This window comes from Neomonachus schauinslandi, chromosome 5 (assembly GCF_002201575.2).
Source record: "Neomonachus schauinslandi chromosome 5, ASM220157v2, whole genome shotgun sequence".
Taxonomy (NCBI): domain Eukaryota; kingdom Metazoa; phylum Chordata; class Mammalia; order Carnivora; family Phocidae; genus Neomonachus; species Neomonachus schauinslandi.
Window position 1 is genome coordinate 113,035,494 of NC_058407.1, and position 18,657 is coordinate 113,054,150.

At 37.7% G+C, this 18,657-nt stretch overlaps 1 protein-coding gene across 14 annotated transcripts in view; it reads left to right on the top strand.

Annotated features, from left to right (window-relative positions):
* Positions 1-18,657, top strand: part of ABI1 (abl interactor 1) — a 137,808-nt gene that overhangs the window by 53,548 nt on the left and 65,603 nt on the right. For 12 of the 14 annotated variants that reach the window (XM_021687131.1, XM_021687135.1, XM_021687136.1 and 9 more), the window contains exon 2: positions 10,782-10,949. The exons of 1 other annotated variant lie outside the window; for it this stretch is intronic. In XM_021687131.1, the coding sequence (XP_021542806.1) occupies positions 10,782-10,949 (168 nt within the window). Of the gene's footprint in view, positions 1-9,708; positions 9,724-10,781; positions 10,950-18,657 lie in introns of all 14 variants that reach the window. One more of the 14 variants, XM_044915519.1, reaches the window with a different exon arrangement.

The window sequence follows — 18,657 nt, forward strand, 5'->3', positions numbered from 1 at the left end:
TTTATTTATTTATTTATTTATTTATTTATTTATTTATTTATTTATTTTTAAAAGAGAGAGAGAGAGTGTGTGTGGGAGGGATGGGAGGAGGAGGGCGAGGGAGAGAGAGAATCTTTTTTTTTTTTAAAGATTTTATTTATTTGACAGAGAGATAGAAGAGCACAAGCAGAGGGAATGGCAGAGGGAGAGGGAGAAGCAGGCTCTGCACTGAGCAGGGAACCCGATGCGGGACTCGATCCCAGGACCCTGAGATCATGACCTGAGCCGAAGGCCAGACGCTTAACCATCTGAGCCACCCAGGCGCCCGAGAGAGAGAATCTTAAGCAAGCTCCATGCCCAGTGTGGAACCCAGGACTTGATCTCATAACCCTGAGATCATGAGCTGAGCTGAAATCAAGAGTTGGATGCTTAACTGACTGAGCCATCCAGGTGCCCCTAAAATGTGAATTTATAAAACTAAATATGATATTTGTTGAAGTTGAAAGGTATATGGGGTTATCATATTTTCTACTTGTATATATATTCCTTACTATTCAGGGGGAACAGTAGGAGATATTCATAATTAACTGTACGTGTTTTCCGCTGAATGCCTGCAACTACTAAATAATGCCATCTCTTGTTTGGTCATTTAGAAGAAATTAGATGTGAATTTGTTTTTTTTTTATTATTATTATTTTTTATTTTTTATTTTTTTTTAAAGATTTTATTTATTTATTTGAGAGAGAGAGAGAGCACATGAGAGGGGGAAGGGTCAGAGGGAGAAGCAGACTCCCTGCCGAGCAGGGAGCCCGATGCGGGACTCGATCCAGGGACTCCAGGATCATGACCTGAGCCGAAGGCAGTCGCTTAACCAACTGAGCCACCCAGGCGCCCTTGAATTTGTTTTTTTTTTTAACAGGGCTCAATATGTTGATGCCCTCATTAAAATCAGGTTCTTAATATTAGGGGATTTAAAATGAGGCAATAGGCAACAAACAAGTTACTGCCGTAACCATGAAGCTATTGAAAATTGTTTTTTGAAAAAGATGCTAAGGAAGACTAGCACATGGAAAAAATGCTCATGGTATATTTAATGAAAAAAAAAAAGCAGGACACTAACTGTAGGGTATAATGTCAGTTTTTCAATTATTGCATACAAACACATACTGGAGAGACTTGGAAGAAAATACACTAACATGTTAATATATTGTATTTGAATGATAGGACCATGATAACATTTTTTTCATTTTTCATTTATATTTTTGTCTTTTTCTGTGTTTTTCTGTTAAAAAGCAGGCAAAAGTTAAAAAAAACTATATAGTATTTGTTTTCATTTGGAATGCATTAATTTTGGGGCGCCTGGGTGGCTCAGTTGGCTAAGTGTCTGCCTTTTGTTCAGGTCATGATCTCAGGGTCCTGGGATGGAGCCCAGAGTCAGGCTCCCTGTTCAGCGGGGAGCCTGGTTCTCCGTCTCCCTCTGCCCCTCCCCTTGCTTGTGCTCGCACGCACGCTCTCTCTCTCTCTCTCACTCAAATAAATAAATAAATCTTTTTTTAAAAAAGAATGCATTAGTTTTTAAGAGTAGTCATGACAAGGATGTTCTCTCTTTTAGGATTCAAGTATTTACATGGGATAGAGGGAGAAAGATTTTTGCTCTGGTAAGAGATGAAGGTTGAGAGAATGTGGGAGAGGAAATATTGTTAAAGGTAAATGTATAGATATGAGAGAGATTGCTTATAGCTAGTAATTTAAACTTTAGGGAGTGGGGGGAAGATCACTCGCCTTTGTAGTCACTTTGGAAGGGCAAGAAAAGAACTTACAGGTGTAGATATTACTTGAAAATGTTCTTTACTGCAGGTAGTAGATCCTGACTCAGTAAAGCTTGGTTTCCATAGGTAGAGGAGGAAAGAAGACAGCTAGTTTTATGTATGGGCTGTTCATAAAATTCAGTTATCTAAGGAATTTCCTGTTTAGTTCTTGGCTACATTGTTTATTTTGAATTTAGCTCTTTTAAATAATTAACTTTTTCTTTTAAAGCGGAACATGTTTATTTTCATTTTAAGCAAACTTCATCAATGGCATAAGACAGGGATGGCAAATGGGTTTCATACCACATGAAACTCCTGGAGTTATTAGTTAGGAGGTTTTAGACTTTGCAGAGAAGACTGCTATAATTAACAATGTCTGTTTTAGCTCCTTGGAGGAATGCTGGCTATTTGTCTTTCAGTTTATAATCCATTTTGTATGATTCTTGGAACATACTAAAGCTGTTGGTAGTGATTCAGTTAAAGTATAAAAAAAGGAGGAGGGAGACCAACTATTGGATACTAAACTTACAGTCTGACATAAACAACAGCGGCAGTTCTTGTGTAGACTTTACTTTTTAAATTCAGTGGCCTGTAGAGGATATTAACTATAACTGTGTCTTCAGTAAAGTAGCTGCAATCCACATGTAGCTATTGGGCACTTTTTAAAATGTGGCTAGTTTGGAAATGAATTTTTAAATTTCACTTAATTTTAATTATTTTAAATTTAAATTAAAAATGGGAACTGTAAAATATTTTCTGTTAAACACAACTTTATTGTTTTGATAGGACTACATTTTACTTTAAGAATTGCATTGGAACAGGGACGCCCAGGTGGCTCAGTCGTTAAGTGTCTGCCTTCGGTTCAGGTCATAATCCCAGGGTCCTGGGGTCGAGCCCCACATCGGGCTTCCTGCTCTGTGGGAAGCTTGCTTCTCCCTCTCCTACTCCCCCTGCTTGTGTTCCCTCTCTCACTGTCTCTCTCTGTCAAATTAATAAATAAATAAAATCTTAAAAAAAAAAAAAAAAGAATTGCATTGGAACATTCATGGGAGGTTTTTATGTCTAGGCCTGTAAGTGGTACCCATTTCTGCTATCATTCCATTGACAGTATTTAGTTTTATGACCATGTAATTAGAGAAGCTGGAAAATAAAGTATCATTCTATGCTGTAGAGGAAGGGAGAATAGGTTTTAGTGCAAAGCTAAAGTCTTTCCTACTCTTGGGAAAGAAAAGTGTGCAACTTGTACACTGAAAACAAAAAGGCAGATGAAACTCTAAAATTCAGTGGATGACTGAAAATAACCAAGTATCACTCAAGATTAAATCTGCCTAGTTTGGTAAACATACTAAGAATAGAAAGTACTTCCTTAGTTTCTTAAAGGGCATATACCTTCATAAAGGTTGGATGCCTAAAAAGCCAGTGCAGTAGAGCAAGAAAAAGAAGGCAGATTGGAAAGTAAGAAGTAAAATCATCTTTCATGATTTTCTATGTACAATATCCTAAGAAATCTACAAAAAAGCAACTGCAGCAAATAATTTAGCAGTGTTGCAGGATTACAAGGTCAATATTCAAAAACCAGTTGTATTTCTATAAGCTTGCAATGAATAATTGGCAGTTGAAATGATAAAAACAGTACCATTCATGATAGCATCAAAAATCTGAAATATATAGGGGTAAATTTAACAAAATGTTTGCAGTTGGTACACAGAAACTTTAAATTCTCTCAGAAAAGTTTTTTAGAAGACCTAAATAATAGGAGAGGGTTACTGTGTTCACAACTGGAAGGTGCAGTATTGTTAATGGCAGTTTTCTCCAAATTGATTTATAGATTCATTGTAATTCCAGTCAAATTTTTAGCGGGCTCTTTTGTGGAAATTGACAAACTGATTTTAAAATTTACATGAAAGTGCAAAAGACTTAGAAATATCTAAAGATTTTTTTTTTTAATTTACTTGACAGAGAGTTAGCACAAGTAGGCAGAGGGAGAGCGAGAAGCAGGCTCTCCACTGAGCAGGGAGCTGGACGTGGGGCTCGATCCCAGGACCCCAGGATCATGACCTAAGCCGAAGGCAGCTGCTTAACCAACTGAGCCACCCAGGTGCCCCAAGACTTAAAAATATCTAAAAGAGTCTTGAAAGAGAAAAATCTGGGGGACTTCCATACCTGTCTTCAAGAGTTACTAAAGCTATAGTAATCAATAACAGTATAGTACTAGATGAGATCAAGAGATGTAACAATGGAACCTGAAAGAGAGCCCAGAAATAGACCCACATCTATGCAGTCAGTTGATTTTTGGGTAAATGCCAAGACAATTCATTGAAGAAAAGGGTGATCTTTTCAACAAATGATGGTGGAACAGTTGGATATCTATATATAAGAAAAGAGTTTTGACCATTACTCTAACTTGCACCATATGCAGAAAGTTTGTATGAAATAGATCATAGATCAATCTAAATGTGAGAGCAAAAATTATAAAACTTCGTTGGGCTTTCCTGCTTCTCTCCCACTCCCCCTGCTTGTGTTTCCTCTCTTGCTGTCTCTCTCTCTCTGTCAAATAAATAAATAAAATCTTAAAAAAAAAACCCAAAAACTTCTGAAGGAAAACATGGGGAAAATCTTAGTGACCTTGGGTTTGGCAAAGATTTTTAAAAATTGGACACAAAAATCATGAAATATAAAAGAAAAAATTATAAATTGGACTTCATCAAAAGAAAAACATTTTTCTCTTCAACAGGTTGTTAAAATAATGAAAAGACAAGCTTCTGACTGGGAGCAATATTTGTAAAACATACCTAACAAAAAAGTTGTATGGATTCTATATAAGCAACTCAGTAATAATATAAACAAACCGGTTAAAAATGGGCAAAAGATTTGAACATTTACCGAAGTGGATAGTATACGAGCATTTGAAAAGAAGCTCAACATCATGATTTAATAGGGAAATTGAAATTAAAACCACTAGTAGAATGGTTAAAATTAAAAAGACTGACCATGCTGGGGGTGCCTGGGTGGCTCAGTCAGTTAAGCATCTGCCTTCAGCTCAGGTCATGATCCTGGGGTCCTGGGATTGAGTCCTGCATCAGGTTCCTTGCTTGGCGGGGAGCCTGCTTCTCCCTCTCCTCCCCGCTTGTGCTCTCTCTCACAGTTTCTGTCTCTCTCAAATAAATAAATAAAATCTAAAAAAAAAAAAAAAAAGACTGACTATGCTGAATGTTTGCCAAGTATGTGGAGAAACTAGAACTCACATATATTGCTGGTGGAAATACCAAATAGTCTCTTATAACATTAAAAAGAAACTTAATTTACCATGGACTTGGCAGCTCTACTCTTAGGTATTTACCTAGGTAATACCCAGGAGAAATGTAAACATGTCCACTCAAATACTTGGACTCAAATATCTGTAGCGGTTTTAGTCATAGTAGCCCCAAACTGGAAACAAACTAAATGTCTATCAGCTGATGAGTAGATAAACAAATTGTGGTAAATCCATACAGTGGACTATTGCTTGGCAATAACAAGGATGAATTTCAAGAGCAATATGCTAAGTGAAAGAAGCCAGACACAAAAGACTATATATACTTTTGATTCCATTTATATGAAACTCTAGAACAGGCAAAACTGTAGTGGCAGGAAGAAATCAGTGGTTTCCAAGGTCCAGAGAATGGGGAGGTAGTTGACTGTAAAAGGACGTGAGAGAAATGCTCTTTATCATGCTTATGATGGTGGCTGTACTATTGTCCACATTTGTCAATACACACTGAATTGTATACTTGAAATTTTTGAATTGTATGCATTTAATATTTTAATAAAGCTGACGCACCCTTCCCCTCCCATAATGGTTCTTAGCATCCTACCAAACTGGTCAGTGACCTTTTATTTTTTCATTGTTTAAAGATTTTATTTATTTATTTATTAGAGAGAGAGAGAGAAACAGCATGAGAGGGGAGAGGGTCAGAGGGAGAAGCAGGCTCCCTGCTGAGCCGGGAGCCCGATGTGGGACTCGATCCCAGGACTCCGGGACCATGACCTGAGCCGAAGGCAGTCGCTTAACCAACTGAGCCACCCAGGCGCCTGGTCAATGACCTTTTAAAAAAAAATTTTTTTTTTTTTAAGATTTTATTTATTTATTTGAGAGAGAGAGAGAATGAGAGAGAGCACATGAGTGAGGTTAGGGTCAGAGGGAGAAGCAGACTCTCTGCTGAGCAGGGAGCCTGATGTGGGACTCGATCCCGGGACTCCAGGATCATGACCTGAGCCGAAGGCCGTCGCTTAACCGACTGAGCCACCCAGGCGCCCCTAAAAAAAATTTTTTTAGGGGCGCCTGGGTGGCTCAGTCGGTCTTAGAGCATGTGACTCTTGATCTTGGGGTTGTGAATTCGAGCCCCATGTTGGGCAAAGAGATTGCTTAAAAAAAAAATACTGTTATGAACTCTCGAATTTAAACATTTTAGATGTGTTTCATTGTATTGTAGTTATTATCCTCAGTTATGGTTACATCGTACCATCTGTGGTTTCTGGTAGCTTATTTCACTTGATTCCCAAGTCCTTTTGACATGACCGTAGAGTAGTCCCTGGTGGCTTTCACATGCCTTGTAATACACATAGTGCATCTTGTGCATTCCCTGTCGTAGACTTGTAGTTTAGATTCCTTGCAGTGGAGAATGGTATTAGAGATTACAATCTGGGTAATAAGTAGTGTTCCATGGCTGCTAGGCAGTCATTATTTTTAGGCCTTTTCTTACTCTTTTTTTTCTCCCTTGCTTTGTTCAGGTATAATTGACAAATAAGATTGTGATATATTTAAAGTATACTTCGTGATAGTTTGATATACATACACATTGAGAAAGGATTCCTTCCATCTGGTTAATTAACACATCTGTCACCTCACATATTTATCTTTTTTTTTTTTTGGTGACAACATTTAAGTTCTACTCTTTTAGCAAATTTCAGTTGTACAGTACGGTTGTTACCAACTATAGTCACCATGTTTTACATTTAGGCCATTTCTTTGGATAGGGGTAGGATATTGATATATGATATGATAAAATACAAATTGGGTTCAGACTGATGTTTTCTTTTTTTTTTTAAAGATTTTATTTATTTATTTGAGAGAGAGAGAATGAGAGACAGAGAGCATGATAGGGAGGAGGGTCAGAGGGAGAAGCAGACTCCCCGCCGAGCAGGGAGCCCGATGCGGGACTCGATCCCGGGACTCCAGGATCATGACCCGAGCCGAAGGCAGTCGCCTAACCAACTGAGCCACCCAGGCACCCCAGACTGATGTTTTCAATTTAAATCCAGAACAACATGCTTTTTCTTAAACCTTGTTCTTCTTACGATCAGAGTCTCTTTTGAACCATGCCAAAAATCTCACTTCTCAATGACTTAAACATAGAATGACTTGCTTCATCTCACACTGCACAAACAACAGTCTCAGGATAAATTCAAAACTCAGTAATATGATTGAAAATAGTTTCAGGGTTTTGTGTTGTTTTTTTTTTTTCCTCCGAATTATTTTTGTCTTAAAGATAAATCCCATTAAGAATGAACAATCAAGGAGCACCTAGATGGCTCAGTCGGGTAAGCATCCAACTCTTGATTTTTGCTCAGGTTATGATCTCAGGGTGGTGAGATGAGCCTCTTGTTGCTCCACACTGGGTGTGGAACCTGCTTAAGATTCTCTCTCTCCCCCTTTTCCCTCTGCCCCTCCCCGACCCCCTCTAAAAAAAAAAAAGAATGAACAATCAAATTACTGTGCCTTGAAGTCACTTTTTATTTCCCCTTTGGTTAAGCCACTAATTGGACACACAGGCCCATTTGATTAATTTTACATTTAATTTTGGGTAATTTTTTGAAATTTAATTTTGTTTTATAATTGTGTAAATTATATAGTTCTAAAAACAAATCTACAAAACAAGGTATGTTTAAAGAATGTTAATAAAATGTTTAAAAAAAATAAAATCTTAAAAAATGGGCGCCTGGGTGGCTCAGTAGTTAAGCATCTGCCTTTGGCTCAGGTCATGATCCCGGGGTCCTGGGATCGAGCCCCGCATCGGGCTCCCTGCTCAGCGGGGAGCCTGCTTCTCCCTCTCCCTCTGCCTGCCTGTCTGCCTACTTGTGATCTCTCTCTCTCTCAAATAAATAAATAAATAAATATTTTATTTATTTATTTGACAGAGAGAGACACAGCGAGAGAGGGAACAAAAGCAGGGGGGAGTGGAAGAGGGAGAAGCAGGCTCCCCGCTGAGCAGGGAGCCCGATGCGGGGCTCGATCCCAGGACCCCGGGATCATGACCTGAGCCGAAGGCAGACACCCAGCGACTGAGCCACCCCGGTGCCCCAGTAAAAAAAATCTTTTTTTTTTTTTTTTTTAAAAAAAAGAATGTTAGCTATGCTCCCTCCAGCCTATTTAACCCCGCACCTTAAATATAATGATTTTTTTAATTTTTATTTTTTTTAAAAGATTTTATTTATCCATTAGGACATGAGTGAGGGGGAGGGGCCAAGGGAGGAGAAGCAGACTCCCTGTTGAGCCAGGAGCCCGATGTGGGGCTTGATACCAGGACCAGGAGATCATGACCTGAGCTGAACGATTAACTGACTGAGCCCCCTAGGTGCCCCTAAATGTAATTATTTTTTAAAATGTTACGGTTTAGGGGTGCCTGGTGGCTCAGTCAGTTAAACATTCAACTCTTGCTTTCCGCTCAGATCATGACCTCAGGGTCCTGGGATTGAGCCCTCTGGTTGGGTTCTATGCACAGTCTGCTTTCCTTCTTCCTCTGACCCCCTACCTCGTGCACTCTGAATCTCTCTCTAAAATAAATAAGTCTTAAAAAAATAAAATGTTTATTCTTCCTTCTTAAAAAATACAAGCATATATTTTCATATCTTTACCCATTTCTTAAATGGTAGCATTCCAGAAACATTTTTTTCCCATCTTGTATTTTTCACCTTAGCAATATTCTGGAGATCACGGTGTAGTGGTAATAATGACATTTCTTATTTCAGCAGTATAGTACTCCATTGTTTAGAGAGCCCATAATTTATTCAGTCCTCTATTGATGATTATATGGGTTGTTTCCAGTTTTTTACTATCATAAATAGTGCTATCATGAATAACTGCATTATATATTTTTGCCAGTGATTCTTTGAGGTAGATTCCTAAAATGAGATTACTGGGACAGAAAATAAATTGGTATCTAATTCTGCTGGTTATGACCAGCAGTGTATGAGGGAGTCTTTTCTTTTTTAAAAGATATTTATTTATGTATTTTAGAGAGAGAAAGAGCGAGCAAGCACATGTGAGAGGGGAGCGGGTGAGAATCCTCAAGCTGACTCCTCACTGAGCGTAGAGCCCAACAATCCCAGGACAAGAGTTGGTGGCTTAACCAATGAGCCACCCCAGGCGCCCCTGCGTTTCGTTTGTTTTTTCTTTTCTTTTTTTAAAGATTTTATTTATTCATTTGACAGACAGAGACCACAAGCAGGGGGAAGGGGCAGAGGGAGAGGGAGAAGCAGGCTCCCCGCTGAGCAGGGAGCCCGATGCAGGGCTCGATCTCAGGACCCTGGGATCATGACCGGAGCCGAAGGCAGACACTTAACCGACTGAGCCACCCAGGTGCCCCTGCGTTTTTTTTATAGTGAATGAGGTTGAATGTCTTTTCAAATGTTTAAAAATGGTTGTATTGCCTTTTTTGTGAACTGTTAGACCTCTATTTTTTTTATTGATTCTTGGTGTTTTTCATTTTTAGATTAGATATTAATGATATTTACCCTTTATTTGTGATCTACGTTGTTGCCCCCATCCCCCTACACAGAGTTGATTACTTGTCTTTGAACTTTGCCCTGAGCTTTGCTATGAACTTTGCTTCTTAACTTTTCTCACCACCTGACTCTGAGTTATGTACAGCACTTTGGGAAGAACAGGTGGGTAAAGGTTTGGTTTATAAGATTCACAGTAGTTTTTGTGGAGATGAAAGATGGTTATAATGGATAACAGGGAGGTTGGAATTCTGATGTTGATTAATGTAAACAGGAATATAAGATGGATGGATTTAATCTATATGATTGTTGGGTGTTGGGATTTTTTGTTAACATTTGTTAAGTAGAGCCTCTGGATGGTGAGCCAAGGTTCAACAAAAGACTGCAAGGGAAAGTGGAATAGAGAAGTTTATTACTCATGGGTCCTGGGGGTACACAGTATGATGTCTCCAGGGGACACAGGGAGAGTTCAGTGCAGTATGTAGGCAGGAAGTGAGCAGCAGGACTTGGGTACATGCCTTTATTAGGGTCCTCAGGTGCAGTGCTCAGGGGTTCCCAGGCTAATTCTGGATTGGTCAGTTCAAATCAAAAACAGTAGGGGTTTGATAAGCTCCTAGGTTGTCTTATCTAAGGGGCACAAAAGGGGAAGGAGCTGGGAGACAGGAGAGATTGTTTATCACAGTGGGGTTTTGGGGAATCATATCTGGAACTTACATTTATTTGTGACCCTGAGGGCTGTTATCCAGGGCATGCACTTATGGTGGGAGGAGGTAGTGTCAATTGAAGACCCCTGCAGGACACTTAGCCACACAAAGTGGATGCTGAGGCAGCAGTATTACAGAGTCGTTTCCTATACTCTCAACAGTGGGTTGGGAGCTTGGGGCTGGCATAAGGTCCTAAAGATGTAATGTGATAAATTGGTGGTTTGAGGGTCTGTAGGTGACTCAGAACCAACTGTAATGTATGCCTGTGATGACAGTCACTTGGTAGCTCCTTTGGTGGACCTCAGTGGATTGGCTACTCAACAGTGGGTCCCACCTAGCAGATAGGATTTCTGCCATGGCCTCACCACGGTCCTGAGACTATCATCAGACTTATGTGATAAGTTTTTCGACTCAATTGGGTCTTTCCATTAAAAAATATAATTATAACTTTGCCTTTCTATAGAATATATGTTTAATGAATATTAACCTAAGTAAGTATTGGGGGTTTTTTTTTTGTTCTTATTTTCAGGCTGCAGACAAGAGAAAAGCTTTAGAAGAGACCAAAGCCTACACAACCCAATCCCTAGCTAGTGTTGCTTATCAAATAAATGCATTGGCCAACAATGTACTCCAATTGCTGGATATCCAAGCCTCTCAGCTTCGGAGAATGGAGTCTTCTATCAATCATATCTCACAGGTAACAGTTTGTGAAAGGCTTTACATTCACATTTAATCAGCTGGCAGAATAGAAGCCGCATAGTCAAAGAAGTAGATTGCCTGGAAATATAGATTCTTTACTCACCTTAATGAGTGTAGTTATTTTAGGTTCAGCTTTGAGTTCAGTATACCTACTCTTCTTCTTCTTCTTTTTTTTTATTTTTTGTTTTTGTGGTAAAATACACATAACATAAAATTTACCATTTTAACCATTTTTTAGTGTATAGTTCTTTGGCATTAAGTATATTCATATTGTTGTATAACCATTACAAGTTATCCTACTGTTAAAGCCTTTTTTTGAGGTAAAATAAATTGCACATAATTAAAGCATACAATTTTATAAATTTTGATACACATACTACCCTGGAGACCATCAACACATTCAAGATAATGAACACCCTCCACCCTCTAATTTTTTCATCCTTCTTTGTTATCCTACCTTTCTATCCCCTGTTCTCAGACTTTCTGTCACTATGGATTAGTTTGTATTTTCTAGAATTTATATAAATAGAATTATATAAAATATAATTAAATAATATAATTAAATGACATATAGTGTTTTTTGTCTGACTTCTTTCAGCATAATTATTTTGAGATTCATCCATGTTGTGTGTAAAAAATTTTACGCCTTTTTTATTGCTGAGTACTACTCCATTGTTTCATATTTTGTTTATCCATTCACATATTGATGACCATCTGGATTGTTTTTGGGTTTTGCCTATTACAAATAAAGCTCCTATGAACATTTGTGTACAAGTCTTTATATGGCCATATGTTTTTATTTTTCTTGGGTAAATTAAATACTCTTGAGTGGAATGGTAGATAGTTTATATGGTAGATGTCTCTTTACCTTTATAACCAAATTTATACCTGAATTATTTTCCAAAATGATTATACCATTTCCTCTTCCTACCAGCACTGTATGAAAGTTTAAGTTGCCTCACATCCCTACCAGCACTTGATATGGTCAGTCTTTTTAGTTTTAGTTATTCAGTTAAGTGTTTTAGCCATTCTGATACTTGGGATTTAGTTTCCGTTTCCTTGGTGATTATTAATGATGTTGAGCATCTTTTCATGTGGCTCTGTAGGTTTTAGTATTTTAAGGCTTGCTCATCTTTTGTCAGATTTATTCCAAAGTATATCATATTTTTATGCTTTGTAAATGGTATTTTTTATAACCTTAGATTGGTTGTTCATTTTTTGCTTGTATGTACAGAATACAGTTGATATTTGTATACTTATTTTGTATCTTTGTTAAAGTCACTTAATAGTTACAGTAGCTATTGTACAGATCTCATTGGATCTTCTACACAGATTATATAAATACAGTTTTAGCTTTATTTCTTCACTTTCCTCTCCTCTCCTTCTCTCCTCCTCTCCTCTCCTCTCCTCTCCTCTCCTCTCCTTTCTCCTCTCCTCCCTCCCCTCTCCCCTCCCCCTCTCCCATCCTTCCTCCTTTTCTTTTCTTTCTTTTCCTTTTTTTTCCCCTTTGCCTTACTGCAGTAGTTTGATGCTTCAAGAAAATGTTGAATAGGAGTAGTGAAAGTGGACATTGTTGTCTTTTTATTTTAGTAAGAAAGCATTTAGTTATTATGTGTATTATAGGTTTTTCAGAAATATGCTTTATGAAATTGGTATAGTTGCCTTCTAAAGGTGCAGTTTGCTGAGAGTTCTTACCAGGAGTGGATGATGGATTTTGCCAAATGCTTTTTCTGTGTCTGTTGAAATGATCTTTTTTTTTTTTTTTAAATGTTAAACTAGCCTTGCCTTCCTGGGATAAACTCCATGTGACTGTGATGTATTCTCCATTTCATAGATTGTTAGACTTCATTTGCTAAAATTTTGTTAAGAACTTTTGCTTCTGTGCTCCTGAGAGTTACTGTAATGTCTTTGTCTGGTTTTGGTGTCACTATAATGCTGGCTTTACAAATATGTTGGACAGTATTCCCTCCTCTTCACTTCTATGGAAAAGTGTCTGTTGAATTGATACTTGCTTGCTACCTTTTAAATGTTTGGTAGAATTAACCAGTGAAGCCATCTGGGCCTGGAATTTTTCTTGGCAAGGAGGTTTTAACTATATATTTAATGTCTTTAGTAGATTCAGGGCTGTTCTCTTTATCTGTTTCTTCTTGAGTAAGCTTTGCATTTTTCCAAGAATTTGGCCATTTCACCTATGTTGTTATATTTATTTGCATAAGGGTATTAATAAAATTCCCTTATTCTTTTAATATTTGTAGAATCTGTAGTGATGTCACATGTCTCATTCTTGATATACTTAATTGGTGTCTTTTCTCTTTTAAAACTGATTAGTATGGCTAGTTTATCAGTTTTATTGATCTTCTAAAAAAGACCTCAGCTTTTGGTTTCATTAATTTTCTGTACTGTTTTTCTGTTTTCTGTTGTGTTGACTTTTATTTTGTAGTTATTTCTTCTCTTTTCCCTTTCCTTGGAATTAATTTAGTCTTATTTTATACTTCCTTAAAGTAAAAGCTGAGGTCTTTGAGAGCCTTTATCTTTTCTTACATAGGTGTTTTAGGTCTATAAATTTCCCTTGAAATAGTGTGTTATTTGTATCTCAAATTTAGATAAGTTGTACTTTCATTTTCATTCAGCTTGAAATAATTTCTAATTCTCCTTTTTGGTTTCTTCTCTGGCCCAGTGGTTATTTGGAAATATTTCAAGATTTTCAAAGGATCTCTCTGCTGTTGATTTCTAATTTAATTCTGTAGTAGTAAGAAAATAATACGACTCCTTTCAAATTTATTACAAATTGTTTTATAACCCAGAATATAATCTCTCTTGGTAAATGTTTTGTATGCACTTGAGAAGAATGTATATCTTGTAGCAGTTGGATGGAATGTTCTGTAAATCTCATCAGGTCAAGTTGGTTGATAATATTGTTCAATTCTTCTATATCCATGCTGATTTTCTGTCTTCTTGTTTTTATTAATTGTTGAGGAAGGTATGTTGTAATCTCTGACTCTAGTTTTTTACATATTTTATTTCTCTTTGAATTTTTATCATTTTAAATGTATTTTGGAGCTATGTTATTAACATAATACTGTAAATGCTTAGGTTTGTAATGTACAATTGGTGGATTTATCATTATGAAAAGACTTTTTTTTTAATCATTGGTAAACCTAGGTTTGACTAGCTAGGCAGATGTCGTTTGTCCAGGCACTGGGGAGATGGAATGAGTTCCTGCAGTAGAGGTGCTAACTGTGTCAGTGCTCTGAGTTCTCACACTTTCTGTTCTCAGGCGCACTTAGCATCTTAAATTATTGAGAATGCAAGGGTTTTGGTTTATATGGGTAGATCTTTCAGTATTTATCGTATCAGAAATTAAAACTGATGAATCTTAAAGTATTTAACTTACCTAACAATAAACACACCCATTACATGTTAATACAAATAACATTTTAATGAAAAATAACTCTTACCCAAAACAAAAAAATGTGTGAGAAGAGTGGCATTGTTTTTACATTTCTGCAAATCTTTTTAATGTTTTGTTTAATAGAAGGTAACTGGATTCTCATACCTGTTTTTGCATTTAATCTGTTGTGATTTGTTGTTTTGGTTGAAATATATGAAGAAAGTCTGGCTTCATACAGATATATAGTTAGAAAAGGCAGGATGTTGGGGACCCTGGGAGTCTTGGACTATAGTTGGAGAACCACTGCATTATGGGGTTATTACGGTTTAGTCTGTGATATGTATTCTCAGTGTCATATACTGGTCATCACGCTTCCATTTAGAAAAAAATCTCCCAAATTTGTAATATAACTCCACCTATAGTTTTTTCTGGCTCTTGTGCAGTTCTTTGTCTATCCCTTACTGACTTCAGTGTTATTTTTGGTGAACTTCTCCATGATATCATAGGACTTCTGTTGATCCCTAATGGTCTGTTGGTATTTATTTTAGATTTCCTCAACCAGTTTCTTAAAGACATTTCATGAGTTTTAAGATTAAGCATGCTTCTCTTCTATGGCACTTGTTATCAGCTGAATTGTGTTCCCCCAGAATTCATATGTTGAAGTCCTAATTTCTAGTACCTCAGAATGTGAGGTACTAATAGGGTTTTTAAAGAGGTAATTATTGAACAATATTATCAGTCAACTTGACCTGATGAGATTTACGGAACATTCCATCCAACTGCAACAAAATATACATTCTTCTCAAGTGCAGACAAAACATTTACCAAGAGAGACTATATTCTGGGTTATAAAACAATTTATAATAAATTGGAGATAGGGTTTTTAAAGAGGTAATTAAGTTAGAATGGGGTCACTGGATGGGCCCTTATCCGCTATGATTGGTGTCTTTATTTATTTATTTATTTATTTTTACGATTTTACATATTTATTTGAGAGTGTGAGTGAGTGGGGAGAGGGGTAGAGGGAGAGAGAATCCGAAGCAGACTGCGCTGAGTGGGGAGCCCAACGCGGGGCTTGTTCCCGAGACCATGAGATCACAACCTGAGCAGAAACCAAGAGTTGAATGCTCAACCGACTGAGCCACCCAGACGCCCCTGATTGGTGTCCTTATAAGAGGAGAAGATTAGGACATAGACACAGAAGAAAGACCAATGTGAAGACACAGAGAGAAGAGGGCCTTTTACAAGCCAAGGACAGAGTCTCTTAGAACCCTGCTGACATGTTGATCTTAGATTTCTAGCCTCCAGAATCATGAGAAAATTAATTTCTGTTGTTTAAACCTTCCAGTCTGTAGAACTTTGTTATGGCAGCCTGTTGTGATGGTCTTGGCCAAGAATGCCTTAGTCTCTTACCCAGGCCTGTATTTGCTCATAGCAAGCCCCACAGACTTCCCCCTACTGCCATTGGGGCCCATTGTTTTGGCTTGACTAGCTCTCATGGTTCTTAATGATTCAAGACCACCTCCTAAAACCAATAGGGAACTTTAAAAAACAAGATTTATTATTTACAGGTCTTGAAGAGTAAATGGCACTCTGCAGGGCCACATAAGGGCTATACATCAAGGTTGCAGGTAGAGAGAGAGGGAGGGAGCATGAGCCTGGTGTAGGGTCTGAGGGTGGGGTGTGCTAGGGTTTTGTGGGTTCAGTCTGTTGGTGAATTTAAAGTGTAAAAGTGGGAATTAGGGTGCAGAAGGAAAAAGTGGAGTCACTCAAACAGTTACCTAGGTTACTGAAAGCTTACTGAAAGCTTTCTTAAAGGAGAACTTCATGGATAGGGGTAATCTGGTTTCTTACCTAGTTGTTTTGCTAGTAGCTATGCAGTATAGCTAGTAATATGTTTATTTGAGATGGATGTGTTTGGGATGGATGCCTCACCAATCAAAAACTTAATGCCACACACTTACAGTATATAGCTCTAGCAAACTCATCCAGTACTGGTGTGTCATCTTTAGCACTATCACCTCTATACTTTTTGTTAGCTATAATGAATTATAAACTGTTCATCAGAACTTGAACTAATAGGTGGAAAGATACAATGCAGATTGTTGAGTGTCATTTAAAATGAGAAGGCATGAAAGTAAAAGAGTAAAAAATAAATAAAAAATAAATGAGAAAGCATGATATGTTGAGTTAACACCCAGTGGCTGGGAGCATTCAGTAATACTCATTTGATTGGCTGATTTACCATGAAAAATTATATTAACTGCCCTATTTAGAATTCTAATAGATTTATATATGCATCTGACATTTCTAAGATGAACCACATGGTACTAGGCTGAGTAATGGTCCCCAAAGGTATCCAAGTCTTAATCCGTGGAAATACATTACTTTATATGACAGAGAGGACTTTGAGGATGTAAATTAAAGATCTTGAGCTGGGGAGATTATCCTGGATTAGCCAGGTATGCTATAAATGTAATCACAAATGTCCTTAGGGAGGGAGAGGGGTGCCTGCGTGGCTCAGTTGTTTGGGTGCCCGAATCTTGATTTCAGCTTGGGTCATGATCTCGCTCATGAGATCAAGCTTCCATTGAGCTCTGCACTTGGGATTCTCTTTCTCCCTCTCCCTCTGACACCGCCCTCCCATCCCCACCACGCTTGGGCCCACCCTCTCTCTTTTAAAAAAAAAAAAAAAGGACAGAAAATTTGACACAGAAGAGCAGAAATCAAAATGGTTATATAAGAACAGAGATTATTAGAATGATACGGTGACAAGTCCAGGAATGCCAGAAGCTGGAAGAAGCAAGGAAAAATGTTCTCCCTTGAGACATTCCAAGGGAGCGTGGCCCTTTTGACACTTTGATTTAGTTCTATAAAATTCAGTTTGGATTTCTGGCCTCTAGAACTGTAATCGAATAAATTTCTGTTGTTGGGGCTCCTGGGTGCCTCAGTCGTTAAGCGTCTGCCTTCGGTTCAGGTCATGATTCCAGCGTCCTGGGATCGAGCCCCGCATCGGGCTCCCTGCTCTGTGGGAAGCCTGCTTCTCCCTCTCCCACTCCCCCTGCTTATGTTCCCTCTCTCCCTGTCAAATAAATAAATAAAACCTTAAAAAAAAAATTTCTGTTGTTTTAAGCCGCTAAGTTTGTAGTAGTTTGTTACAGCAGCATTAGAAAACTAATACACGTGATACAACAAATCAGTTCTAAGTGTGGTATGACTTTATATTTGTGTAAATCTTTGGTAGATTGGTACTTGTCATCTTCGTGATACGGATTAAAATTGTGTATCTTAGGGGCGCCTGGGTGGCTCAGTCATTAAGCATCTGCCTTTGGCTCAGGTCATGATCCCAGGGTCCTGGGATCGAGTCCTGCATCAGGCTCTCTGCTAGGCGGGGAACCTGCCTCTGCCTCTGCCTCTCTCTCTCTCTCTCATGAATAAATAAATAAAACATTAAAAAAAAATTGTGTATCTTAAAATCATGAGGAAAACATGAGAAATTCCTCAAGCTTCCTGCCAAAGTTCTGTTACGAAATAGTATTTTTTATCTTCACCTTTGTTATTTTAAGACTGATATACAATCTAACCAGTTGCTAACTTTCTTCCATTTTTCTTGTACATATTAAGATGCAACAATCAGATGTTTTAGGGCAAATTTCTTCACCTCCTTTTTGGAGGGAGGACACCTTTTATTAATTGAAATTAATGAGGCATTCTTCCTTTAATAATAGTTATTAACAAGATAGATTTTAGAGGAACAAGCTATAGTAACATGGCGCAGAACATATAAATGTTTATCTGTAGGAGTTGAGGGACTAAACCTTGTCTTGGCACTAGACTTTGTCTTACTGTTATGTAAAATAAAATTCTTTTAATTACTGTGTGGATAAACATTTGTTTCAAAATTAGTTATTCTGCCAGGGACTCTTATAGCACCTAGCACAGTGCCTGGTACTTAATATGTGCTTCCATGTGAGTTGAAGGAATTTTTGGATTTAGTATGTTTTAGACATTATATGAAAAATTTGAAGTTAAATAAAACTACTCTAAAGTGTAACAAAGATTTCTGGTATACCTTTGGTCCTCTACTTCCCATTATATTCCTTATATATATATATATTTGTATCATGATTTGTAATATCATTCAATTTGTAACATATAACTTGTATCATTAATATGTGTGTGTATGTATTTTACTATAAATTCAGGTTTGTTTTTTTCCTAAGAAAATATATTAACCGGGCGCCTGGGTGGCTCAGTTGGTTAAGCGACTGCCTTCGGCTCAGGTCATGATCCTGGAGTCCCAGGATCGAGTCCC